This window comes from Talpa europaea (assembly GCF_964194135.1).
Source record: "Talpa europaea genome assembly, chromosome: 13".
Lineage (NCBI taxonomy): Eukaryota > Metazoa > Chordata > Mammalia > Eulipotyphla > Talpidae > Talpa > Talpa europaea.
The window spans coordinates 36,124,412-36,152,174 of record NC_140080.1 but is presented as its reverse complement, the minus strand read 5'-3'; the positions used below and the strand labels follow the sequence as shown (position 1 = coordinate 36,152,174).

At 39.9% G+C, this 27,763-nt stretch overlaps 1 protein-coding gene across 1 annotated transcript in view; it reads right to left on the bottom strand.

Annotated features, from left to right (window-relative positions):
• ARHGAP26 (Rho GTPase activating protein 26) overlaps positions 1-27,763 on the bottom strand; it is a gene marked incomplete at its 3' end in the record, with an annotated part of 427,812 nt that overhangs the window by 83,722 nt on the left and 316,327 nt on the right. Inside the window, exons 18-19 of the mRNA XM_084252634.1 lie at positions 24,468-24,627; positions 8,329-8,467 (exon numbers count right to left, since the gene is read on the bottom strand). Coding sequence (XP_084108760.1) covers positions 8,329-8,467; positions 24,468-24,627 — 299 coding nt within the window. The remainder of the gene's footprint in view (positions 1-8,328; positions 8,468-24,467; positions 24,628-27,763) is intronic.

Sequence of the window (27,763 nt, the reverse complement as noted above, 5' to 3'; positions counted from 1 at the left end):
GAAACACAGACATTCACCATCACTTTGGGGGAGGTTTCCCAATATGCACGGAATTCTGTCAGAACATAGGCTAACATCTCATCTTTCCATGATGTTTGAGACTAGCTGTCAAGAAGACTAGGGGGGGATAATGACTGTTCTTTAACAGCAGCTCGTGATGCCTCACAGAGCCTGAAGGAGGGAACTCTTTCCACAAGATCAAACAGGGAGAGAAGGGAGTTACCAGACAGACGGAAGTTTTGCAAAGACACAGGGCTTTAAGCAAAAAATATTAAGGCAGAAGCAAAATACCCAGAGGCTTTCCTGTGCTGTGCTGAGGTGTACTTTCTCCTGCTTGTTAAAGTTTTGCAATGAAGTCTGTAATGTATCATCTTGACAAGATAGGATGATAAAAGCATGGCAGCTTAATGAATTTTGCAATAAAAAATGATGAGTGCACAGTAATTTCTGAGTTTACCATCTCTGGGAAACACCCAAGTATATGGGAATCTTGGAATCAGACCTCCTGAAGCAATTTTTTCCCCTTGTAGCTTTTGCTGCTGCTAATAGTGATATGCTGAGCCACACTAAAATCTGAGGTGGTCTTATCCCATGCTGACCTAGACTCAGTCCTTATGATAAAAATAATCTTAAAAGGCAGTTTGGGCAATGTGCATGGGCGCATAAAAACAGTTTGGGCAATGCTTTAAAAAATAATCTTAAAAGGCAGTTTGGACAATCATGAACTAAACAGTGAGTTGATAAGTGAAAAATATGGTCAAGCCATTGTTTTGACCATAGGACATAATACATGGTTTTACAACTTTTGGCAGGCTGTCTTCAGCAAAACCACCACTGATTTGGATCCTATGTGGACTGAATGGCTCCTTCTCTCCCCCTGGTGCTCATAATAACCCTTTTCTGTGCAAAAGGAAAGAATGCCAATAAAAATGGATTTCACGAGAGAATGGGGAAGTCATTGTGGCTGGCTTAGGATTGAACTGCATCACAGGAATGAGACAAAGAAGTATGTTGCGGAGACCCGCCCCTGAAATAACATTTAAAAAACCACAACGGAGGACTGAGCCTCTGGTGAATGGCCAAACAGGGAGGGGGTTGATCACAGTTAAAATGGGTACTTTACTACTCTTTTCTATATGACAAGTTAGTTTTAAATAGGGACATTATTTCTTTAAGGATTCCCTGATATCTGAGGGAGTCTATACAACTGCTTATACTATTGCTCATTAGAAAGAAAAAATTATATTTTTTATTGTTTTTATGCAATGACTTGCTGCAAGATGGGTTTGAGATAATAAATGAAACATACAATTATGGCGTTTTGTTTTCAATAACATAGAAAAAAAGTGAATTCATGATAAATATGCATTCCTCTCTAATTTAGAAAGCACAGAAATGCATACAAATATCCTATTTTTATTTGGTGTGCAAACATCTAATCATTTTTCCAGACACAGAAATAGCCATAAACACACTATTTCCTTTTAAACACTGGGGTAACACCACATTTAATGTTGCACTATCTGCTTTGTTCACTTAGTGAACAAGCCAGAGGTATAAGTCTGTAATATGCTTTTTTTTTTTAATTTAATGATCTATCTTGAACTTTTTCCTGCTATCGCTTTCCTTCTTTCTTTAATGGCCACATCAACTATGCAGTTTGCAGTCACACATGGTAACCGCATGTAATTAAACCAAGAGCCACATGACACCTTACAGTCCATGTGACAATAGGAATCCATGTGGATAAACAGATTATCTGCCAAAACAAACAGATGTGTCCAGAGTGCCCAAGATCTGCAGAGGCAACCTGAGAAAAGGCACACGCTGCAGCCTTGACTGCTCCTCCGAGGAGGAAGGCATTACGTAAGCCTTTGAAGAGAATGAATTCCCAGTTATTTTTCAACAAGGAAGATAGACATTAGAAGTATATGAGCTGAATTCTTGACCTCTCACTGGGCCTGCCTGGGAGAGGGTCCAGGATGAATTAACTGAACTAAAAGAATTAATCAGAGCCATAATCCCAGCAGCTAGTTAACATGATCCATGTAAAACAGAGCCCAAGAATCCATCCCACTCCAACCAACACTGAACAACTTATTCCAGGCTGCTGATGTTTTTGCACTCAAGCATCAAATGGGCTCTCTCTGGGGCCAGGGCGGCTCTGCATTACCCTCATGGATGGGCCTCTCCTTTGGAATCTGCAGTCTCCAGAGAGGGAATACTTTCCTAGTCAAATGTAAAGTAAAACTATAGCCTGATGATAATCATCATAATCACAGCTAACATTTATTAGGTGCTTACTATGCTATAGGCCTAGTGTCAAATATTTTATATGCACTGGCTCACTTAAATCACAGTAATCACCCACAGAGGAAGCTATTATTAGTGATCAATTTTACCGATGAGCAAATGAAGGTTCACAAAAGGAAACTGATACAATCCAGGTTTCAGCATTGGTAAGTGACCGAGAATGCACTGAAACAAAATAGTCTAGCTGCTTTCATCCACCATCCCACGCTGCCCCAAACCCCAAAAGAGAGTCAAAGGAATTTTCTGGTAATGATAGAAGACAAGCAATCTTGACTGCCTCTCCCTTCCTCCATGCCAGTGCTTCTCTAATGAGCTGGCATCAGCATCACCAGGGCACTTTTAAAAATGCAGACACCTGAGTCCCAGCCAACTCTCTCAATTCAGAATGTACTGGGGAGGAGACCAGGCACCTGCATTTGTAACTAGCTCTTTACATGATTCCAATCCACACCCAAGTCTAAGAACCACTGTTCCAAGAAACTCATTTCAACATCTCCATATAAATACTAAACATTTGGGACAAAACAAGCAATAAATGTCACCTCGCAACTTCTTGGAAGAAATCTTGCAAGAAAATGTACAAGACCTGGTTGCTGGCTTCCTCTATTCCTTCTGGCCCTATCTCTTACAGTTGCATGGAAAGAAAATAGCATGTGTGTCACTAACTTTCACCTAGATATACCAGTCCAATTTCTGCTGTATGATGTATCTGTGTGGAAACTTGGAGATCAAACAGTAATCTCCTTTGCCACCCCTCATCTGGCAGCACAGTTGAAAAACCTCATTCCATCTGTTCTGAGGTGATCACTAATGAGAGTGATTGTCCTGGCCAGCATATTGAAGCTACCACTGAAGGTACACTGCTCATTGCATAGCTGGAGCTGGATTTGGAGGGGTGGCTGGTGTGTGGCTGTGGCCTGCCAGTGCGCATATTGAGTAACCCATGCAATATGGTTCAACTGCCCCCATGGCAGCACTGGAAGCTGGGACAGATGGCTTTTATTGCTTCTGTAACTCAGCCTAGCATAGTTTTCACATCTGTTGCTCAAGAATCGACAGAGGCATCTTGTGGAGACAACATAGCCTGGGAGAGGACGATCACCAGGGAACGACTTCCTCCTCCATGGGTCGCTAGGCCAGTTATGTGACTACTTAACTCTAAAGCCTCAGTTTACTTGGTTGTAAAATATGGATAATAAGAACCTATCTTACAGGGTGATTATCAGTTGTACAGAAGAGATAATAATGGGCTTAGTAGGTTGTGTGGCAACTTAGTTAGCTATAATCATTTTTTTATTTTTATTGTTGTTGTTATTAAATGAGGTTCAAACCTACATTGACCTCAAGGTTCTTTATAAAATGCACCCATTTATCCTTCTACATAAGTCCACCAGCTCTTTACAGGCAGATCCCCAGCTTAATGAAAGGTTACGCTCCAGGTTTATAACTCAAACTGGAAACATTTTCCCTTGGAAATAAAGTTGAGTTTGTGGGATGGGTTACAAAAGCCAAGCCTAACAGAACAACCCTGCATGCTAAAACAGGAAGGCCACATAATGACTGGTTAGTAGTGTGGCTTTAAGGTCAGAACAACTAGGTTCAAATCTACTACTTAGTTGCTGTGTGACCCTGAGTATTTAATATGAATTTTATTTTCCTCCAAGTGTAAAATAGGATAGACACATAATTTTAAAGACTGAATGAGATATTGCTATGCACAGTGTCTAGTGCCAGAAATCACTTGACAAATTATGTAACCGTGTAACCGTATATATTAAACAAAGATCCAATTTCTATGGGCAATGTTTTCAAGTTCAATCTGGGAATATACCTTTTCATAGTCGTCCCCTTAGTTGTAGACACAGGAGCTACCCTCTGCTGCTTACAGAAAGGCTCTTTTCTCTGCTCCCTCTGCAAAGCATCAGAAACGCCTTCTGTCCTTTGGGTCACACCATGACTGCCATTTCCTATAGCATCTTTCTCAAAATCGCCCCTCTCAGAAAACACTCCTTGAACATCCCTACAGACAATTTGGATATCTAATCCCCGATTCACTAAAATATTCAGTAGTTTCCTAGCGATTTACTTTTGTTGTTTTGATGATTTTTTTAAATCTTGCATTTTACATTATTTCCTTCATTGTTTTACAAAAGGTTTACTCTCAGGGGCTACTCTCATTTGTTCTTTTTTTTTAACTGATTTTCTTTCTTTCTTTCTTTTTTTTTTTGGCCTGCTCTCTTGTGATTTTATTTTATTTTTTATTTAAATTTTATTTTTATATTCCCCATACAATTACAACCCCCTTATTTTGACCCCAATCCCTCCTTTCCCCGCCCCCCACCCTCCATAGAGTGTCTCTGGTTCATAGTTGTTTGTTGATTTTGATATTTTCTTTCTTATAGTTATTCTTTTTCCTGGTCCCTTATTTAAGTTTTCTAGACTCCTGCTATGAGTGAGACCATCCGGTGTTTTTCTTTTTCTTTCTGGCTTATTTCGCTGAGCATGATCCCTTCCAGCTCCATCCATGTTGCTGCAAATTGCATGTACTCTCATTTGTTCTTAGCACCACTATCATCACACACTACCAAAGAGGGGCCACGTGCTGCCTGCTGTGTAAGTGCCCAAAGTTCTGACCTAGAACAGAGCATGAGAAAGAATCAAGTTCCTCATTCTGGGAAGACACCACTGTCATTGCAAAGACAGCTTTACCCTTAGGGAAAAGGAAAATGCCACCTGAAGCAGGTTAAAGTCAAAGAGTCTTACTGAGGTGCCTGGACACAAAACTCATCTACCTATATAGAAGGGAAAAAAAACTCCTTCTGGAAAGTAAGACAACTCATCTGTGAGCATTAATTAATATGCTAGATACTTCCACAGCAATGAGGCCAAGAGTAAAAGAAAAGAGTGAGCTCTGGCTACAGTGCACCTCAACAGGCACACTGCAAAGAGGTAGGGGGGAAATAAACAAGGGAAGCATCCATATAATAAACCTGAGCTTCAGGTTGCTTAGCATCTTGACTAGGGACTGAAAAGAGGGCTGGCCAAGAGAATAGAGGAAATATTAAACCATCACTACATCATTGAGGAGAAAAGCTTACGTAAACTTAGGCAGATCAGGCAGACATAAGAGGAAAGGAAGATCTGAAAATTATCACATGCCAACTTTGTAGGCAGAGGAGAGGTATAAGCAGATGGACTGTGCCGGTGTGTATGTACCCACACAAGCACAATCCCTCTGCATCAAGGCCCTGAAAAAAGGTACGCAAGGCTCTACAGCAAGGCTCTGCAGCAAGGCCCTGAAGAAGGTAAGCATGCACAGCAGTCCTGGACAGGCATCACAGTGAGCCAAAAGGGCATAGCATAGACTCACAAATGAACGATGAGTGTCCACAGAGAGATAAGCAGTCAGTTGACAATATCTGAACCCGGTTCTACTTGGGTGGACAAAAGAAACTTGAGTTTGTATATTTACATTAAGAGGAAGGATCTGAGTCAAAAATTCAGAGCAAGGTCTGAGGACTCCAAACCATAGCACACATTCCACAGGCAGACAAGACAACTCCAAGGTCAGATGTGGATGTACATACCTTAACTTGAAGGTTACACATTCATTTTAATGTAAATTAGAGAATAATTCAGTGAGACCATCAAACTCATGTTTTTAGAGATTGCACTGAGCAGGAATAGACCATATTAAAAAGTGAGTTGCTACACCTGAAGGGAAGGGAGCCTATGCTCCCAAAATACAAACAACACTGTAAACCAATGTTATGGCAATGAAAAAAAAATAAAAAAGAAATGAATGAATTAAACAAACAATAATTCATAAGTTACATGGTTGTAACCCAAAGAGTGAACGAAAATTTATGTTTATAATTCAAGTTGGGCAACTTCTGAACTAGGTGTGTAAAGAAACCACAAACTGAAAAACATCACTATTGTGAAATATAGTCATTATTAAGTATTATGGAATATAAAATATGATTTTCCCCACAAATTACCTGCACAGTCTTTACCTAAACTTTAATTCCAAAGAGTAGATGCATCAAATTGCTTTGATGAAGCTGTTTTCTATCTCTGTGCACAGATGAGACCAAGGGAAAGGGAAGGTGTGTGAAAACTTTATAGCTCACATAGCTGCTCAGCTAACGGACAAGAGGAGTAGAATTACACACTAAAAGAGGCAACGATATGCAGAACCTTCTCGCTCCTGGCTCAGTGCTTCTCACAGCATCAACTCACCACTTTCTATGGTGCTTTCAAGCCAGCTCAGATATCATCCCAGTTTCCGAGAAAAGACAGAGTTTACAAAAATATGAAAAGGGTATGTATATATACGTATCTAAACACATTTCACAGAAAATGTTTCTTCTCTGAGAAAGAAGGGAAGTTAAGCACTCCGCATGTATCTGAGTTTATGGAGATTCCAGTCCTGTTTACAGGGAGCAATTCCTGACATTCAGAGGAAAGATACATCACTTCCCAGTCTTCCTGCCTTCCATCCTTTGGTCCACCATCTGCAGACAGGGATATTGCTGCTTGATCTGCAGCTTAGGCAGGTCTGCTCTCACAGATCCTTCACTTTCATCCTCTCTTTCATGTGATAAAATTAATCTTGGGTACACATCTAATTGATTTTCTTCTAATCTCCACCTTCTTTCTTACAAGCTCCCAGAGTAAGCTTTAAGACCTATTCCAAATCTGCTGCAGCTTCATCTAACCCCAAACTCCACACTGTTTTAAACTTCGAGGACCATCTGAGGTGCTTTAACCCTCACAACAGCCCTCTGAGGTAGACACTGTAATCATGCCTATTTTGCAGAAGAAGAGACTGAGGCCCTCAGACGTTAGATAACTTGCCCAAGCCACACACAGCCAGGAGCACCAGAGGGAGACTTCTTCACCCAGACAATCTGGCGCCTGTGTGTGCTTTCAACCATCAAGTTCGACAGCCTTTCTGAAGGTACCTGTCTGTCTCCATGAGAGCAGTTACTGTGCTGACTTACCATTAAGCATTCACTTGTCTACTTCTTTCACCCACTGTGAGCTTCTTAAAGGTTCCATTTTTATATCCCAGTCCTTTTATATCCCCAGCAGGCATCTTAGAAATATTGGTTATGCCAATGAACCAGCCTTGGAATCCACATGTGATTAAACAATAACTAATAACAAAAATAGCAGCAGCTCTCTCACAATAATTGTGCCAAGTGCTTAAAGGCATAGCTTCATTTAATCCTCACAGCTCCCACTTTACAGAGGAGCAAACAAAGGCCAAGTGAAGGTAAAAGACATGCCCAGTTCTTGCCACTAGCACAAGAAGCCAGGCCTGACTGATGTCAGGCAGAGCTTGAGCCCTCAACAACTATAGTGCATTCAACCTTCTTATTACAAAAGATGAAAGAGAATGGATATTTCAGGGCCTGGTAAATCACTGCAAATAACTCAGAAATCCTGAGATGAAAAAAACATTCACTAAAATTGTGGTGATAACACTCTGCTCTTTGGAACAAGGAGGGCATTATTATCTAATTAATTCATTAATTAACTTAATACATTTATTATGTGTCCACTCTATGCCAGGCCCTGTAAGAGGTGGAGTAGAGGGATGAGCAAAACAAGGTCCTGCCCTCGCAGTCATAGTCTAGTGGGGCACGTGACTCACACTAATAAGCGTTTAATTACAAACTGATCAAAGGAAAGGAAACCGGTTCTATGGGAGCCTCTAACAAAGGGCGGGGCCAAGAAGCAGGTCTGAGCTGAGCTCTTATTGTGCAGGAAGAGAGGCTAAGTTGTTTGCCCATAGGAGCTCTGGAAAGAGAATCCTGACAAGCGGGCAGCCCGTGCCTTTTATTCACAGCAATACTGCTTCCACACCTATCAGGGTTACTCACTGATGGAACCTTGGATGGGCACAAGGATACAAGGCCCTCAAGGGCACAAAATGCAACAGCACAGTGAGGCAGAGGTGTGCATCCTGCGTGGCTGGGAAGTGGCTGACTGGGCAGCAAGACTCACGTTTCTCCGTGGACTGCACAGCATGGAAGAGCGTCAGGGGCCTCTCACTGCAGGATGGAGGCTTGGAGTCACTGCTCTTCTTCCGGGACAGGTGCAGCTGGGCATTGGTGAGAGGCACATCAGGCACGGTGTTAAATATCTGCAAGGGAAGTTTTACAAAAAGGTTACTCATTACAGTGAATTGGGGAGAAAAGCACAGGCCTGAACCAGTACAATGAAAGCTTGATGATGTCTTAGAATCAGTAAGACCTGAAAGTCCACCACCGTCTTCTCTGCACTTTCTTTTAAATACCCCTAGGAACTAGCATTAAACATTCTCCTTTGGAAGTTCATTCCAGAGTTTGGTAATCATTCATTTCCATTTTTAACCTCTTCCGCTATCATTTCCACTGATCTTTTTTGCTGTTCTCCGCCAAGGAAAGGGAAGAAGCTATGCTAAAAATGTTTGTTATGTTTAAGTCCTGTTAACAGTACTTACAGTTTTTTGACCACTTTTGTCCAGAACTGATTAATCAATCAAAATTCCTTTACTTTTCTGCAACTAATTCCATTTCTCAGTTCTTAACTGCTTCACAATTTTCTCAGGATGTAAAAAAAGAATCCAGATCAGGGCACCATTTCCAAGTTCTCAGCCATCCTTAGATGGGGAATCCTTTGGAATTCAGCAGTTCTGTGTTTTCACTAATCCTGAGCATTGGACTTTTTTTGTTTCAATTTATATTTAAAATTCATTTATAATAAGCATGTTACTGAAGAGGGGAGCAGAGGGTTGTTTTTCTGTGATGATAAAGGTAATGTAAATATTACAGACGTTTGGAAAATGTAGAAATCATCCAAGAAGTAAACAGAAACACTCTCTTAATTCCACTATTTAGAGGTGAAGTTTTATTTTCATATGAGCTTTTTGCTTTTAAGTTTTCAATTATTTAAAAAAAAGGTCCACAGTAAAAAATGAACAGAAAACGTAGAAAAAATCCTAATACCCACCTTTTGTTTTCTGCAGACACTGTATAGCAGAATTATTAGAACAGCTTCCACTGCTGGGGTGCTTACCCTGAATACAGTAGGAATAGTCACTATGTGTATTTTCAAGAAGCTTGCTAAGTTCTCAATGACCCAGAGCAAAAGGTACCTTCCTCACCATTTATAATGAATAACTGAGGCAGAGAGGTTAAGCAGCCACAATTACAGATATAATTATAGATGGCAACATGCTTTACTTTTCTAGTTTTCTTCCCCTTTTTTAAGATTTATTTATTTATTTGTTTGTTTGTTTATTTATTTATTTATTTATTGGTTGGTTGGTTGGTTGGTTGGTTTATACAAGAACCATTTACAGGCCAGGTGCTCGGGAGGGCAAGAGGATTCACCAGAGACAGAGCGGGGAACAGAACAGGCAGACTGACGAAATACACTGCTGAGGTGAGCAGCGGGTGTGACAGGAGAGGTCTGCCTCAACATGTGGGACCCTCGCCTGCTGGCCGGGAACGAACCGGCACTGCAGAGGCTGCAGACAGCTTCACAGGGCTGCGCTCAACCACCTGCGCCACCAGGAGAGGCCCTCTAGTTTTCTTCTTAAAAGCATATAATAAGAACACTGATTCGTTGAGTCAACAAGGTCTACTTTATACCAGGCACTCTGTACATAACAAGACAAGAGGCAAACATGTTCTCTGTGGTTACACTCTGCATTCAGTAGCTGTGATTTACTGAGTATTTGCCACACCAGGCAGTGGGATAAGTGCTTTGTATTAATTATGTCATTTAAAGTTAAAGTACACTTTTGCATAATTGGAATTATTACCTTTTATATTTTGTATCCTCTACATTTCATCTAACATGATATCATAACATTTCCCCCTTCATTAAAAAAAAAAATCTTCAAAGGCCTTCCCTGGTGGCCCAGGGGTTAAGTCTCAGTGCTATCACCACTGTGGCCCAAGTTTGATCCCCAGCCAGGGAGCTACCCACCTCTTCTGTCTCGCCTGCTGCTCCCCCCAGCAGTGTATTTCAGCCAAGCCGCCTGCTCTGCTCCCCACTCTGTCTCTGGTGAACTCTCTCCCCTCCCCCCCGTACCTCTGGCCTACACCCCACCCCTATGCAAAAATAAATAAAATCCTTAAAAAAAATCTTCAAATGTAACTCTTAAAGGCTGTAATGCTCCTATGTAGAAGTCAATCACTATTATCTCTTATTCTTTAGAGTTAGCCTCCTTCTGCCATCACAAATGACAAGAGGATGATGGTAGCACCCCCTCTTTCCTTCCCAGGGCAGCCCTGGGCACATCAGAGACTTTCTCATAGCCCTCTCTCCTTTGGGCATGCATTTAAAAGCAGAACTCAGATCCGATATATAGGGAACAAAGTCCTAAGAATTAAAAGAATTTCAGCCAAAACAGCTGCTCTCCATGGTTTAGTAGGTCCTTGGGCTCCAATGATGCCAGCCAGCTGGTTAAGTCAGTCTCGTTCCCAAACACAGCTGTCTGAAAACAGCATTATCATATTTTCCCTAGGGGACTGGAATTTTCAGCAAAATAAACTGAATCACTTTGAGTTCAACTGAGGCGAGGGGGTAAAGGAGAGAAGGGGATTAAAGCAAAACAAAAATCTACTGGCTTCCGGTGAAGTTGAGCCCCTAAAAATAAGTACCAGTGCTGCACATGTCTCCAAGTCCCTTTTAAGTGTCTGCAAGGAAAAAAGAGCAACTATGGTTGTTGCTAAACTCAAGGATCACAGCCTCTAAGAAGCTTTCTCACCTCTTTACTTTGTTCCTGAACAGCTTGCTGAGACACAGTGCACTGTTATTGATATTTAAGCACTGATCCCCTATATGAGTATTTGCACCTGCCAAGCACTGTGCTAGACACTTTGCATGTCTATCTCTAAGACATATGCCAACTCAGCATAGTAAGTAGATGACCATGCCACAATGAGAGATTTCCTGGCCTGTCATACAGCTAAGTAGGAGAGGGGCTGGCACTAGAACCCCAGGCCTGCAGTTCCTAACACCTATGCTCTTCAACTCCTCAGCAGCCATTATTTATTCAGCCTATCTTTTTCAGCCAGCTTCACTAGAAAGGCCAGTGGTCTCATTTGTATTTCAACAAATAAAGATGTTTCTTAGCACCTTTCTGCTTCTGGCCTCAAATTCTGCAATTTGAGAAATCTGAACTAAAAACATTTGAACATGAATTCAGACTTTGCTAGTCCCTCATCTCCTTACGTTTGGCTTCTAGATTGTGTCTCTCTTTTGCTAATGAGTTATTGAGGATAAGGTCCTTGCCTCACTACCATGGGCACAAAGACAATGTACCAACATTTTCTTTTCAACTGTTAATAAAATTGGGAGCATTTATTCTTTCCTAAAAGTTGTGACAATTTACAGGGGAAACAGAGTAACTTGGGATGAAGGATTTAGATAGATGTATGAAAAACTGCAGATTGGCTGTTTTCTCTAAAAGAAAAGTGAGTCAGGCATTTAGACTTAGTTCTAAAAGAAGGAGTTTGTTTGTTTTGCCACAGGCAAGTGCTACAGTTCTGAAGGCCGGTTCTCTGGGGCTCCTGGTGAACCAGCCCCAGGTTTCTGAAGAGTTATGACAGTGTTGCTTTCTCAGGATCAAATGCAATAATATGCAAGTAAGCACACTTCAAGATGTGACATGCCAGACACAGGATCATCACTACTATTATTATATAAATGTTTGCAAGATGGCAAGTCACCTTTCTAAATCAGATCAAGTCAGAGAAGACAATATAAATTTTCATTCAGGAAGCTGGGAACTCATTCCTCAAATTACTGTTGCTCATTTAACTCTAAAACCTCAGCACAAGCATTTGCGGACTATGTATTGTCTGGTCACCTTCTAGCCAGGCCAGGAGTCTGCCTCTGTGTTCAAAATTCGAATTGAAATTCTGATGGGAATCTGAATTATTCACAATTATGTTGGTTATTCCAATTTTATTTTGTTTGGAAGATATGATTTCAAATGAACCAAATGAAGTTACCTTCATTCTGATGAGAAAAATCACTGTATGAATGACCCTGCTAAATAGTGGAGTGTGAGCTCAAGTAATCTATGAGCAATGGACTTCTGGAGCTCCTCCATGTGGCTGGAACAATTTACTCATTTCACAGAGACATTCCAAATTAACACAAAAGAGGGGATTTGTTCTGTGTCCCCAGTGCCCCATGAATTCTGTCCAAACTTACAAACTGATTCTGATTTAGGAATACCTTAGAAATAAAAGTTATAAAAGACTGTAACCCTTCTGTATAACACTGTACAATAAAAATATAACTCCAGATACTTTCCCAAGTATTCTCAATTTCAAGCTTCCTATAAGTGGAATTAGCACACTCATAAATACCAAGCTACTATTTCTTCTTAAGTCATGGGGCAGATGGTTAAGATAGCTTGGCCTCTGTGGTCAGTGCTGGTGTGGGCTGAGCATTGGTTCTGCTGCTTACTCAACAAGCAATGCCTGTGGCTACACTGCCCCACCGCCCCCATCACTGACACCAACAGCATTGCCATATCACCAGAAAAAAATATAGGAAAGGAATTTATAGCAATCATATGGTTTGGAAAAGCACACAGGCTTTATAACTAGACAAACTTAGTTGCCATTTGGAGAAGAGCTTAACTTCTCTGAGTCTGTTTTCCTTGTGCAGGTGGGGATTTCATACCTGCCTTGAAGAGCTAGTAAAAAAAAAAAAAAGAATGCATGTAAAATAAAAAGTTTGATATAGAACCTAGCAAAGAACGGGCCGGAGGTTACTAATACAAATGACAATAAAAATAACCAAACTCTGTTCAGTGCTTATCACAATAAGTTATTTATATGGATTAGCTTGTGGTAAGTACCTCCCAATTATCTGAGGAAACTTACTCACTGAGATTAACCGATTGTCCAAAATCAGGTACAGCTGGACTGGGATTTAGTTTGACTGTCTGGGTTTTAACCATTCATGGTCTTTACACCTACTATAAAAATGAGAGAAAGGAAATGAAAAGAACATAAGCTTTGGAGTTGGAAGGATCTGATTTTAGTCGCTTACTACCTCTATGACTATGGGAAAGTTACATAACTCTCTGACCTTCAGAGAGCTGCCTCATCTGTAAAAACTCCCAGGACTACAGAGAGGACTGAAGCACATAGCACAGTTTGACACTCAGTGTTCAAAAGACATTATTGCATTCAATAAAGCATAAGAAGGGAAATAATTGGAGACCCAACAATGAATTATTTGCAGTCAAGACACAAGGATTTAATTTATAAGTGCAAATTTAATTACTGCTCTTTGCAAAACATCGATCTTAACTGCTTGCAGCAATGCTAGATTTTACTGTTCTTTTCCCCTGGCCTATAAAATTTAAATTTCACTGGCCCCTGCTCAGACCCATCTTGAAATTGTAGACCACTGACATTTGTGGAATTTGTTCTTAGTTATGTCACATACACATTTTTACATGTTTTCAATCCCATCTGTCATATGCTCCTGCAATTTACAAGGATTAGGAGCCTCCCTGTAATGTGTGTGGTGTACTCTTTATTACGTGCTGTGATTTTTATGGGAGGAAAATTAGTCATGATGAAGAGTTCCTGGTCTGTAACTGCAAAGTAGCTGTAAGGCAATAAATCAACAAAAGAGGCCTAGGGATTACAACACAAAACAGAAGGGCTTCTATGAGAAGAGACTGAGCATTTTTCTGAGACACAAATGCACCAGGGTTGCAAGTAGTAAAAGGTAACAAGTGTGGGCTGGCTTAATCTGAGGAGTATCTGCTTTGGGAGTGGAGGATGAGAATTACTGAGTGAGCATAGTTTATGCACTGCCACTCCACAGACTGGAGTGTAGGACTGCTTAAGAATGAGAAGCCATTTTCACTGGAAAGTCAAGAAAATCTTAGCAGGGCTCATTTACTGTAGCAGTTAAGAAACTAAATTCAGAGGCTCCAGAGAGTTTTTTAAGTATAGTTGGAAGTCTGGTGTCTGGTTGATACCAACATTTTGGCCGAGACATCAACAACATGGAAAGCAGTTTCAGAAGTTTAATCAAAACTCCCTCAAAAGGAACCCGTTACCTACAGTAACTAAAGATGGCCTGAGCAAACCATGAGATACAGGAGTCTTCCCTACCTCCTAAAGATTCTATTTCTTGTTATCTTTGCTGATGGAAAGGAACAGATTAAAACATAACAGAATTCCCTCCTTATTTGAGCAACATTAAAGAAGCTTCACAATTTGATCAATAGGAGCTTTATTTGGGGCTACATGGGAGAACACACATGTTCAGAGTCACAGTTTTACCACATTAGAGGACTGTGCATACACAGCACTTGACACTGAAAAATGAAATTTGACTGGTGATGGAAGCCTACCATTCAGGTAAATCTCGTTTATTTCTAAACCTACCTCAGTAACTAATGGGAAAAGGTAGCAAACAACAAAATAAACAAATGAAAAAAGTTATGACCATAAACACAAAATCAACTCTCCAAGTATGCAACAGGGATTATCTCAGTGTTGTAAAGACATATATCATTATCATCATCATCATCATTATTAACTTGGCATATCAACAGCTGCCTGAAATATCAAGGAAATGAAATCAAAGTGCCAAACACTGGTAAGTTTCCAGACGCTATTCAAACCAATTGCATTTTTGAGATCATTGTACATTTTGTTTACAAATCTTAATACTGGTGCAATGGGTTTCAATGGCACCCACATTTTCAGAAAAGCAGAGCAAAGCAGTTTTGTGGGCCCACTCAAATCAAGACAAATGCCTTGAAAGACACTACCACTTTATTGCAAATGCAAGGTTATTTAGTACTTGGTGTTTACACTGGGTGTTAAGTGCAAACACTTGTGGTTGCTAGCTCTTCTTATACACATGTAAGATTAAAAGTTAACAAATATTACATAGAGGCTCTGCTTTGGGGGTATTTCTAAGAAATAACAGCTTAAAGATCAACATTCCTACCTCATCCAAAGCAAACTAATGAATTATTAAAAGAATTCTGATAACTTATCTTGTAAACTATCAATAAGGCATTAAAAGGGGCCTGATAAAAGCATGTGGGGCACAGCACATGTGCACCATTGTCCTGTTTCTGGTACAGAAGCCCTTTTAAGTGCCACAGTCAAAAGAAGAATGATGGACTGGTACAAAAAAAGTAGGTCCAGTCCAACTAGTATATATTGGAACTTAACAACACAATGTAAGACAGACAGACAGACAGACAGACACACACACACACACACACACACTTTAGTAGTCTGGTTCCATGTTTAACCAAAACCATACAAAGAAGTCTGTTATCCTAGTACGGTTACTCTTCCTAGACATCTACATTTTTCAAAGGCATTGCAAGTTAGCCTTTAAGAAATTTTACTATCAAAAAGTTACAAAACAGCCTCAGTTCTCCTGCTGACCTGTAACTATGCAGTTGTTTTTTTTCACCAAACTTATCCCTTTGCAAAGCAGCAGAGGCAGCTCTTCTCCCAAGATTGCCTACCTATGGCTATGCAGGCCTCTTTTTTAACAAACCTCTTCCTTTTAGGGGCAGTTCTTTGTGCCTGCTTGTGTCTGTGCAAGCAACCTTCCCTTCCCTTCCCTTTTTTTATAATAAACCTGCCCTTTTGAATATTAAAAAAAAAGTTACAAAAGGAAAACCTTATAAGAAATAGCAGAATTTTGGGCTTTGGAATATAGTGGACATATATCCCACTTCTTAACTAGAAGCGTATCAATACTGATAACTTCCATTATAATACTCAGTATTGGCCTAATAAATGTTTTAAGTCTTGGGTTTTAATCTGGGAATTGGGAAAGATTCCATATAGAAATGGTAGTTTAAAATAACTGACCGTAACTTTAAAACAAGAATGGAAAGAGCCAAAACCTTTGCCCTCCAAACTTTGAACTCAGAAATCTGACTATAGGTAAAAAAGCTATATCCTCAAACCTATTCCTTAGATCTTGGATAATCCAAAAGGAGACTCCACTGATGGGAAATAACGCTATAAGCCAGTATTCTCCTTTAAGAAGTCTGGCAAGAAGAACCAAATAAAAACATTTATATTTTACTCTAAGCTATAATATTAAGGACTGTAGATTCAAGGTTGCGCTCTGAGTAAGACATTTTTGTATATACTTACAAGTTTACCATAGTATGGACATCTTTCTAGTTTTGTTATTTATTTAATGGGGTGATTTATTATCAACAATTTGGTTCAGCTTCCAGCGATGTCTTTCTAAACTGTATTTTAATCCTCAACTTGGAATCCCCTAAAAGTTCCCCTTTTCAGGAATACAGTGGAAACCCTTTTCCAAAACTTCAAAACCCTTGACAAATGGGCTGAATGCAACTGTCTGGCATCATCTTGCACCACTTGCTAAAATATGACCTACAGTTCTTCCACACCCATGTCACATTAGTACACAGACAGTGATTAATATTAATTGATTAATGTTCCTCTGGAAGGCTGTCCCTCCTATATCCACTCTTTCTCTGCCTTGGAAAAAAGTCTATATATCTGTCAAACCAAATATAAGCAGAATTAAATTATTTCTCCTAGTTGTACTATACACTTTATACATCTTCCTGTCACTTAGCGTATTACATTATGGTTGGTTGGATAAAACAGGAGCACCTTGGAGGAAAAAACTATCTTATTTATCTCTGGCAAATAATAGATGCTCAATAAATGTTTCTTGTAATGTTTCTTGAATAATCTAGAGATTAACTAGAGTAGATTTTAATAGTTTGGCTTGTGAGTCCTAAATTCAATACTTGTTCTTCTCCTAGAAAGCTGTTTCTTAAACTATCTGCACTTTAGCTTCATAATGTATAAAACGGAACTTCAAAAAAACAAGTGACTTTACTGTGTTACTAAGAAAATTAGAACATGATGTATTAATGAAGACATGATGGATATAAAGCTTGTTTGTACAATACTTTCTGGACAATAGGCTATAAGTAAAAGTTAGCTATTACCATCAGGATTTGTCCTTCTAGACCATGTACATTAAAGAGATCCATTAGCTTCACCTGAGTAAATAAATCAATATACATTACCAACATGGAAAAAGAAAAATTACCATGAACCCCCAAAAAGAATACAGGCACACCTCAGAGATACTGTGGATTTAGTTTCAGACCACTGCAATAAATCAAGTATCTAATAAAGTGAGTCACAAGGAATGTTTTTGTTTCCCATTGCATATGAAAACTACGTTTATACTGTACCACAGTCTGCTGAGTGTGCAAGAACATTATGACTAAAAAATATACATATTTTATGTTTCAATTGTGACAGAGCCATGAAGTGAGCACATCCTGTTCAGAAAATGGCACCAATAGACTTGCTTGACACACGATTGGCACAAACCCTCAGTATGTAAAAAATACGGAGTACAACAAAGCCAGATACGTATGTAATAATATCTTTTGGCTTTTTTCTTCCTACCTCATGTTTATTTTCTACAACTGCTCCAAGCATTGTGCCCCTCCCCTGGGTCTGCTGGGGTAGTTGAAGGGTAGCATGCTGACAGGGTAGGTCTGAGAGAGCACACTTGCTAACTTGACCAAACTGCAGGTCTGTGTGAAACGTGTCACTAACTCTCTTACAAAGGAGATACAAGTAGGTTCTCTGTGAAAAAAGACTCGCAACAGGGGGTGTTTCTAGAGGAACAGGTGCTCTCTGTGGATGTGTAGATATGCCAGTGACAACATAAAGGAGTTCATCTTCATTTTTAACCCTTGGGCTGAATGTCTAGTGTTAATCCTTAGTAAACAAAGTTGGGGTGGAAGGGAAAGAGTGTGAGTCAGAGGCTTTAACCAACTGAATGAATCACAGAGATCTTTTTCCTCTCTTCGAAAGTGATGTTTTATCAGGTGAAAGAAACTGACTTTTTCAGGTTAATAAGTAGTCTCCCTCTCTCTTTTTCCTAAATGCCAACTTAAAAGACAAAGATTTATTTTTTCACCAGTTTTAGACAATGATGAGTTAGTTTTCCATACTGAGGCTTACAAAGGGTATCTGAAGTCTGTGTTTGTCACCAATGTGACAAACCAAATGTCTGGTGCTCCTTGGCTGTGTAAGAAGTGGCAATGCTAAGGAGAAAGAGAAGAGCACTTTATGTTAGAAAGCCTGAGGTATTACCTGTGTTTGACACAAGCCACTAATAAGAAAACAAGGCCTTCTCCACAGGGAACTGCATGCAAACCTGCTCAGGTTGAGTAGTGAGGAATTAGTCCTGCAAAATAGCAGCCTAAAACTCTACCCATGCCTCTGTGTGTATACTGCTCCTCCCATCCAGGGGTGGGGTCTTTTTCCCACCCTTTCAATTTGGTTGGAATTGTGACTTGCTTTGACCAACAGAATGCGATCTAATGATACAGACCTAGTCCTTAGGAGGCCTTATAGGCCTGAACAGGCCTTGCAACTGGCCCTCTCAGAATTTTAGTCTAGACACTGAACAATGAGAGACAACAGGGAATGAGATAAATAGAGACCACATGGAAAAGGATCAAGGTATTCCAGCCAAGAACTTGTATCAACTACCAGCACATGCAGTGAAGCCATCTGAACTTCCAATCCTACTCAGACCATCCTAGATATCATATGAAACACACATGAACTCTCCCCAAATTTTTGAACACAGAATTGTGGGCAAAAAAAAAAAAATTGAATGAAAAAAAAATTGCATGTTTTAAATCATTAGGTTTGGAGATGACCTGCTAGGCAGCAACAGATAGTGAAAAGTCATCCTACAGTTTTCCCTTTTCTCTTTGTCCAGCTCTTTAGCTCTTCGCTTATTAATGGCTAGATGCCTAGGTTTTATGTCCTCTTCTAGTACTGTCTTATATTTATTTCTGGATCTCTCATTTTTATTCTAAGGTACAAAGTAAATATCTCATATAAAATGTTCTTGATAACATAAGATAGTATTATGCCAGTAAATGTGAAGGACATATATTTAAGACCTGTATTAGGACTTGTTTCAAGCAAGAGGTCACAAGTTATCATATGCTTCTTGCTGGGGGACAGGATGAAAAATACTGTTGGAAAGCACTTCTTCAAGTGGGGTTTCATAATTTGTTTTCAGTTTCTGACAATAAAGTTAGAAAAGTAGATACCCTGGACGTGTGTGTGCATGTGCGTGTGTTTCTAGAAAATTATAACCAAGCCTAAGGAAATGCCCACTATATCACATTAATTAAGATCTTAATAGTGTGGAATTTAAATAAGTATTTGACAACATTCATCTGAAGACACAGAGATGTTCTGTCCATGTTTAACTATCCGAAGTTTAACGGGCAGAATACTCACCGATTGTCTTCGGAGAGCCAGGGTCCAGTTTATGACCTAGGATGCTTATGGTTCCTGTGAGGTGAACATTACAGGGTTCTGAAAGAGGCTAGGAGGCCTCCCCAGTGGCGCCCGGTTGAGCGCTGGGCTGCAAAGCTGCCCACAGCCTCTGCAGTGCTGGTTCGGTCCCCAGCCGCCAGCGAGGGTCCCACATGGCGTGCAGACCTCTCCTGCCGTGCCCGCTGCTCCCTTCAGCAGTGTACTTCGTCAATCTGCCAGTTCTGTTCCCCACTCTGGCTCTGGTGAACTCTCTCACCCTCCAGCTCTTCTGACTGTACCCAGTGCTTGTATAAATAAATAGATAAGTCTTTAAAAAAAAAAAAAAAAAAAAGAGGCTAGGATAGCATCTGCTTGCTTTATACCAGGCTAGTGCTGAAGCTAGATTTGAAAGGGAGTCAAGCTTCCTTATTCTAAGGTGTTCTTACCAGAAAGGCATACCTGATGAATTTTTTTTTTTTTTTTAGATATTTTATTTATTTATACAAGCACTGGGTACGGTCAGAAGCACGGGAGGGTGAGAGAATTCACCAGAGCCAGAGCGGGGAGCAGAGCAGGCAAACTGAAGAAACACACTCTGAGGGGAGCAGCAGATGTAGCAGGAGAGGTCTGCGCGCCATGTGGGACCCTTGTCCGGCGGCCAGGGATCGAACTGGTGTTGCAGAGGCTGCAGGCAGCTTTGCAGCCCAGCGCTCAACCACTGCGCCACCAGGGGAGGCCCAAACCAGATGAATATTAAAGACCTTCTCCCCAGAATAATATACATATTACATATTATAGATCTTTCATATAACTCGAGCTCATCAGGGACCTCAGGAAAAAAAACTCTCTCAGGTAGTATACTAGCTCTCAGGACTGGAGACACATACTCTGGTGCAGCCTCCATCCCAGGAATGTTTACTCATAATCTTTCATTTGCTTTCATAGGGACATAAATCTCACTGTGATTCATCCATTTTCTGGCATAGACCAATAAAAAGAACATATAATAAAGCACTATAATACTCTTTTAATATGTGCCTCACCAAATATACAGCATAAAGTAATAATTTATAATCTACCACTCTAGATGAGTATTTTCACCAGTTCTTGCTGATATACTTATAGGCCTGGCCATGCATCTCATATTTCATTTCTACTTCTATATTCTGTGCCCAAGGCAGGTTGGCTGCTTGTTTACACAAGTTTCAATATTGTCATTAGCAGTATCTAATCCTTTTCTCTATCGTGATACTTTCATATTTAGCTTTGAAGACCAAAGGACAACAAAAAGAGTTTACAGCTCCAAACCATTAGATGATGCCTGCTATAAGCTCCAATATGCCCTTAGGAAAACAAAACATAATTAAATTGCTTATTCCTTAGAGGTCTGTTTTACCATTTAAAATTATTTTTAGGGCCTCCCTGGTGGTGCAAGAGGTTAAGCACTGCACTATAAAGCAATCACAGTCTCTGCAGCACAAATTCGATTCCTGGACGGCCAGGGAGCAACCCACATGGCGCAGCAGACCTCTCCTGTCTCTCGTGCTGCTTCCCTCAGCAATGTGTTTCAGTCAGTCTGCCTGTTCTGTTCCCCACTCTGCCTCTGGTGGGTCCTCTCACCCCCGGCATCGCTGGCCTGTGCCCCAGCTCTTGTATGCATAAATAAATAAATCTTAAAAAAATATTTTTTAATTTTTAATAAATAAATCTTAAAAAAATATATTTTTAAAAAGGTCACTCTCTGGGGAGAGTGACACATGTGATATTCAGAGATGAACTTAGCTCTATTTTCAGAGAACTGTGCTTGAACTGCTAGAAACAATGGTTTATGGTTATCAAACCTTACCACAATGCCAGATATTTGGCTGAGTCCTTTACGTAAATGACAACTGACAGACTGTGGCATACTGGTTAGTTGGTCAGCCAACTTGCTTCCTTCTGCTCTGACTACTCAAGGAAGTTACTTCCTCAGCCTCCTATTCAGTTAGATGTGGCCACATGACTGAATTCTGGCAAATGGAACAGTGAAGAATATAAGGAAAGTAGCTTCTAGCCTTGGCCGATGTAACCTTACCTAATCTTCCACGCTCTCTCCTTTCCCCTATCTATTGACTAAGATCTGCAGAGAAGAAAGCAGAGCTACAGTGTGGAAGGAGCTGGGGTTGCTCATTCACCACACAGGATGCCACCCTCAGAATGCCCATAGTGAGCTGCTATGTGAGCACAGATCATCTCTTCTGTCCTGACTCTCTGATATTCTGAAGCTATTTGCTGCAGTTAGACTGTACTGAAAGTATCTTCATGGGCAAAGAAATGTTAAGTAGTCTGCTTATGGTGACGCAGCTAGTCATGGGCAGCAGATCTGAATCCAAATGGATTTATTTTTAGAAACCATGTTGTCAACTGCTATTTCGTTATATTTCATTTTTATTTCATTTCATTTTTATCACATATAGCATAAATTTCATTTTTATCACATGTAACATAAATTTCTCCTATATATGACTTACTACATTTGAGGCGGGTGGAGGGACAAAAGTCCAATGTTTGTGATAGAGAGAAGATAATTTCTTCAAATAAACGATTTGGGTTCTCCATCTCATTATTAACCATGCATGAGGGACACAATGTGCTTAAATATCTTTGTAGGATAGTTCTGTTGCTTTGTGAAAGTTCATATTCAGAAGTCCTTTAGTAGTTATTAGCTCCATAACAAATTACCCTTAAAACTTAGAAGCTTGAAACCACAGTAAACACTTATTTTCTCTTCAATTTATATGGTCAGGAATCCACGAAAGAATCAGCTCTATGGTCTCATATGAAATTGTACTGAAGATGTCAGCTGAGGTTGCATCATCTAAAGACCCAATTAGAATTTACTCACATGGCTGTCAAGTTGGTCTGGATTTTGGTAGGAGGCCCCACTTATTTACTCCCCACAGGACTGTGTAACAACCTCATAACTTGGTGGCTTGCTTGCCCCAGTGTGAGCAAGTTCAGAAACTAAAGAAAATGCTGCAAGGTCTTCTGTGACTAGTCTCCAAAGTTACATTCCATTAATTTTACAATGTCTTATTATTAGACTGGGGTCAATATTCTTACTGATCACTTTGGGTTCAAAACTGGGATCCCATATTCACAGTACTTTAAGGAGTAAATTGCAGGAGATAAAGGTCACAGAAAGCCATTTTGGATACTAGCTACCCTAAAGTCAATTCATGTACACATCACATATGTACTGTCTACTAAGAACCTGAGGACCAAGAAATAAGCATAACAGACAAATTCCCGGCCTTTTGAAGCCTACATTCCAGTGGAGACCAGAAAAGCAGCAGGTCAGATCAACAGGTAAATTATATACTAGGGTACAAAGTAGTATGTGCTACGGAGAGAGAAAGTAGGATCAAGTAGGTGGAGGATCGCACTACAGAGCTATCTGGATCAGCTTCACTGAGAAGGCCTGCAAGAGGAGAGGAAACATAGTGTGTACTTAGATGGAGGAAGAGTGTCCCCAGCATTAGGAACAGCAAATTCAAAGGCCTTGAGGTGGGAATGTGGGCTGTGTGTGAGTACATGAACTGTAAGGCAGTGGCCAGAGGAGTGACATAAAGGAGATGGCCATAGGAAATGAGATGAGGTCAACAACAGAGGCAGACCCATGTAGGACAGCCAAGGCTCCTGTGAGGGCTCTGACTTTTCACTCAGCGAGATGGGAAGCCACCGGATGGTTTTTAGGAGACAAATGATATGATATGACCTAGTATTTTTTCAAAGCACTCACTCTGTAAGCTAATATCAGAATAGACAGGCAAAGGGTAGGTGCAGCAAAATAAACCAGGAAACTTTGGTAAAAATCCAGTTATATTCCAGAGGCTTATATTACAGTGCTGTGAGTGTAGGTAGTGAGAAGTGGTCTGTTTCTACATTGATCTAGCACAATTAACTCACCCTTCTGAGTAAACATTTTATTTAGGAGGAACAGCATTTTTTTTTTTAATCAGATTCCAGTGCTGTGGTTTTAAATGGTGTCCTAAGAGGACCCTACAGTTTCTGAGAAGCTTCCTGGAGATTTGCTTCTAGGAGCTGAAGCAGGAAGGATGGGTAAAGCTTCATGCTTCTTGCCCTAGTTTTTTACGGGCAGCTCTGTGTTGACATACTTCATTATGTGAAATGAGGGAGATCTTCTTAAGAAAGACTAAAAACTCCAATTGCCTGAAAGAAAAGACTACCATACATCCCAGCCCTGCCAACATACACACACATACCCACATATACAAACTGTATGAAAAGAATGCACCATTTATAAAACTGAAGGGCAAATCATGGATTAGGAAAACACACCACACCACAGTTGCAATATAATTGTAACTGTGAAAGCACGTCAATATCCCTAATACAAAAAAAAACAAACAAACCGATAAATTCCTAAAAAGACAACAAAGTAAAAAAAATAATGGGAAAAGGAAATCTTTAAAATGAGGCTCATAATAGTACCTGCTTGGTTGCTTTGTTGTGAGGATAAAATGACAACATAAAGTGCTTATTAGCATAGCTCCCATCAAAGAATAAATGTCGACCTCTGCCACCACTATAACCACCACTGTTATCACTGCTGCCATCGCTGAATGATTATCATCACCACAAGGACCACCACGATCAGCAATGTCATCATCACCATAGTACAAGAACCATTAGCCATGCAAACCCCAGGCAAACCAGAATTCCAATTCCAACTCAGTTTTTCCCAAAGTAAATTCTTCACTCAAAGCGACCAATTACCTTTTCGTGATTTTCTATGAGGATTTCAATGACAATGTTCTGAAATTTGATATCCATGATGGCTGCTACTGTTTCTTCCTGAGGCCGCAGGAGGGTAGGTCCAAACACCACGCCAAGGTTTGCAACTGTCATCAGATTCTGCTTGTGGTTGTTAGCAACACTGGGAGGAAGGGAAAGAAGAGGCACAGTTGAAAGACACAGCGTAGGAATAGACAACTGACTTTCCCTGTACCTTTCCCATCTTTAGACTCCTCACAGGATAGGCTAGACGTCGGAACATCTTCAGATGCTCTAGGAGTCCCTGAGAGATTTTCCTACTCATATTTTCATCTACCGAAATTTCAGAAATCTTTAGTATTTAAGCTCTTGTTATTCCAGGATGTGATACTCTTTACCGTTTCCATTTTGCCTAAAACAACCAATCAACCGACCAAAGAAACTACCTTCCAAAATGTGAATCTTCACCATCTGAATACCTGTTCTATAAATCCAGGTAACTGCCAATTCCTTACAACTTTTATATTTGACTGCTGCTTAAAACACTGTGATCATTTGCATTTTTCTCTCATGCAAATACAAAAATTCTCGATAGCTTTAATAGGCAGAAATAGACCTAATTTTTAAAATGGATAAACCTAGACATTTAAAATGAAATCAGGAAATTGAGCACATTAGGTTCAATGTATCCAAGTCCCACCACATTGAAAATGTGCGTTATGTTAAGTGAAGATGTAGCATCAACAAGTAAAAATGTACCAGTGTATGTCCATGTACAGGACTTACATTGTCACTTACACTCAAAATCCTTAGACTATGTCCACAAACAGTCAACAGTTGCTGGGCCTAGCAATTTGCTAAATACATATGCATATTTTTGGATAAACAACTACTCAAAACATGTATATGAACTCCACACTCAAACCACCATGACCTATTCATAAAATTTGTTTGTTCAACCTGCACCCCTATGTTTATAGCAGCACTATTTACAATAGCTAAGCTTTGGAAACAGCCCAAATGCCCAAAAATAGATGACTGGATCAAGAAGATGTGGTACATATATACCATGGAATATTACTCAGCATTCAAAAAAGATAAACACATGCAATTTGCAGCAACATGGATGGCGCTGGAAGGGATCATGCTCAGCGAAATAAGCTAAAAAGAAAAAGAAAAATACCGGATGGTCTCACTCATAGCAGGAATCTAGAAAACTTAAATAAGGGATCAGGAAAATGAATAACTATAAGAAAGTGAAAATCAAAATCAACAAAAAACTATGAACCAGAGACACTTTTTGGGGGGTGGGGGCCGGGAGGGGAGGGATTGGGGTCAGAATGGGGCATTTGCAGTTGTATGGGGGAATATAAAAATAAAATTTATTATTTAAAAAAAAATTTGTTTGTTCATTTTGCTGACTGTACATAAAAAATATATACAAATTGTCTTTTGACAACAAATAAGTTAAAAGGTCATTCAGTATTGTTAAGAAAATATCAGAGGCTTCTCTATATCACCTGTTAGAAGGAGGAAACTTCATTACTGAAAACTAGAGAGAAACTGGGCAGAAATGGCAGTTTGCACAGACATACCCCTAGCATTTAATACTATTTATACTGAGTATTCTTTCACACAATTCTATAAATGCCTGCACTGCTTCTCTTGTACACATCTATTTTGTAGGCGGTAAAGAGGTTCTACTGCCTTAAGTGCTGGTTTTGAAACTGAGACTTCACTTAAATATTACATCAACCAAATTTATTAGCAGATGTGTACTTTTCTGTAATTTTCTAGGGCTAAGAGTCTAATTTCATAAAACTTCCTTCTCTGAAAGGGGCATGAGGTACTTTAGTCTATGAAACTTTAACAGAGGCACAGAATAGTCTATTTGGGTGGCAGGGGAAGGGCGGGTTGGTGGTGGTAGGGAAATCTGGCTTTTTGATTGCCAAGCAACCCCCATAACAAGAAGAGTCACCATTGCTATCCTGGCTTGTTTCTGCTTCCCATAAGCATACTTTACAAACATTTTTTGAGTTCTAGCCAAACTTACTGATTTACTTGCAGTTAGCCCCTCTGCCCAGAACAGCATCATACTTCTAGACTGAAAGCATAATGTGGATGTTAAAGGTCTTACCTGACAAGGGGGAAAGACATTATCTCTATGCTTCAATCAATCAGCAAGTTGCATATTTACAAGCTGCTTATAATAACATCACTTTCAACATCAGCTTCGTGTGAGGAAGCGAATTCCATGCCCTTAGGCTTCCCCTCTCAAGTGGGCTAAGTCACTACACTTACTCTTCTTGTCTCAAAAATCCCTATGCAAATGAATCAACAAGCTATATATGGAAGTACTTTTAAATCATAGGCCAATAAAAAAAGACATATTGGATGATTATCATTTTTCACCATCATGCTTCTCAGTACTACATACATCTAAGTGTCAACTAGGCTCTCTAACTAGAATCTCCAAGGTCAACGTTATTCTAGCTGCCACCACCAGTTACTATCTACAATTCAGCTCTCACCAAGTCATTCCATTGCTGGAGACTACAAAGACCACACGCCTCGCTGGGTTGTTTGGGAGAACACAATGACACAGCGTATTTAAAGCATTTAGAAATGCTTCTATTGTTTGATTGTTCTGATAATGATAGTTATAAGCTCTTTGGGGGCTCCATTGTTTTTAATATAAAGTCCAAACGCTCATGAAATAGCTCACCTTTTCCCAACTCACCTTTAAGGCCTACTTTGCCATCTACCAGCTGTGGGTCCCTGGGCAAGGGACTCAATATGTCTAAGCTTTGACTTAGACATAATTCATTTTCCTTTTTATTATTATTAAAATGGGGGAGTTTGGGGTGAAAAAAAAACACCTAATTCTTAAGGTTGTTGTGCAGATTAGATGTGACAATGTGTGGGAAATGAAATGAGTACTCTATAATAATTCACTATGCATTCTTTTTCAACTTGCACACCTTTGTGCCTTTGCCTTTCTTCTCTACCTAGAATGTTCTTACTCTTTCTTTGCTTGGCAAAGAGTTATTGGGCCAGGCCTAGTTCAATGACTCCCTTCTTTTCTGCAGTCTCTGGCTAGTATTTCTTCAATGTTCTACTCCTAAGTGAGGACAGAAATATTGGCCTGCCCCTGTATTTATTACATTTTATTAATTTCTCACTGGCTTAAGATAGAAACTGTGCTTATCTTAGCTGATGGTACCAGTGCTGAGCACCGTTCTTGGGCCAGGAGAAGCAGAACAAATATTCACTGTGGTGCTAAAAGATGATAGGAGTTT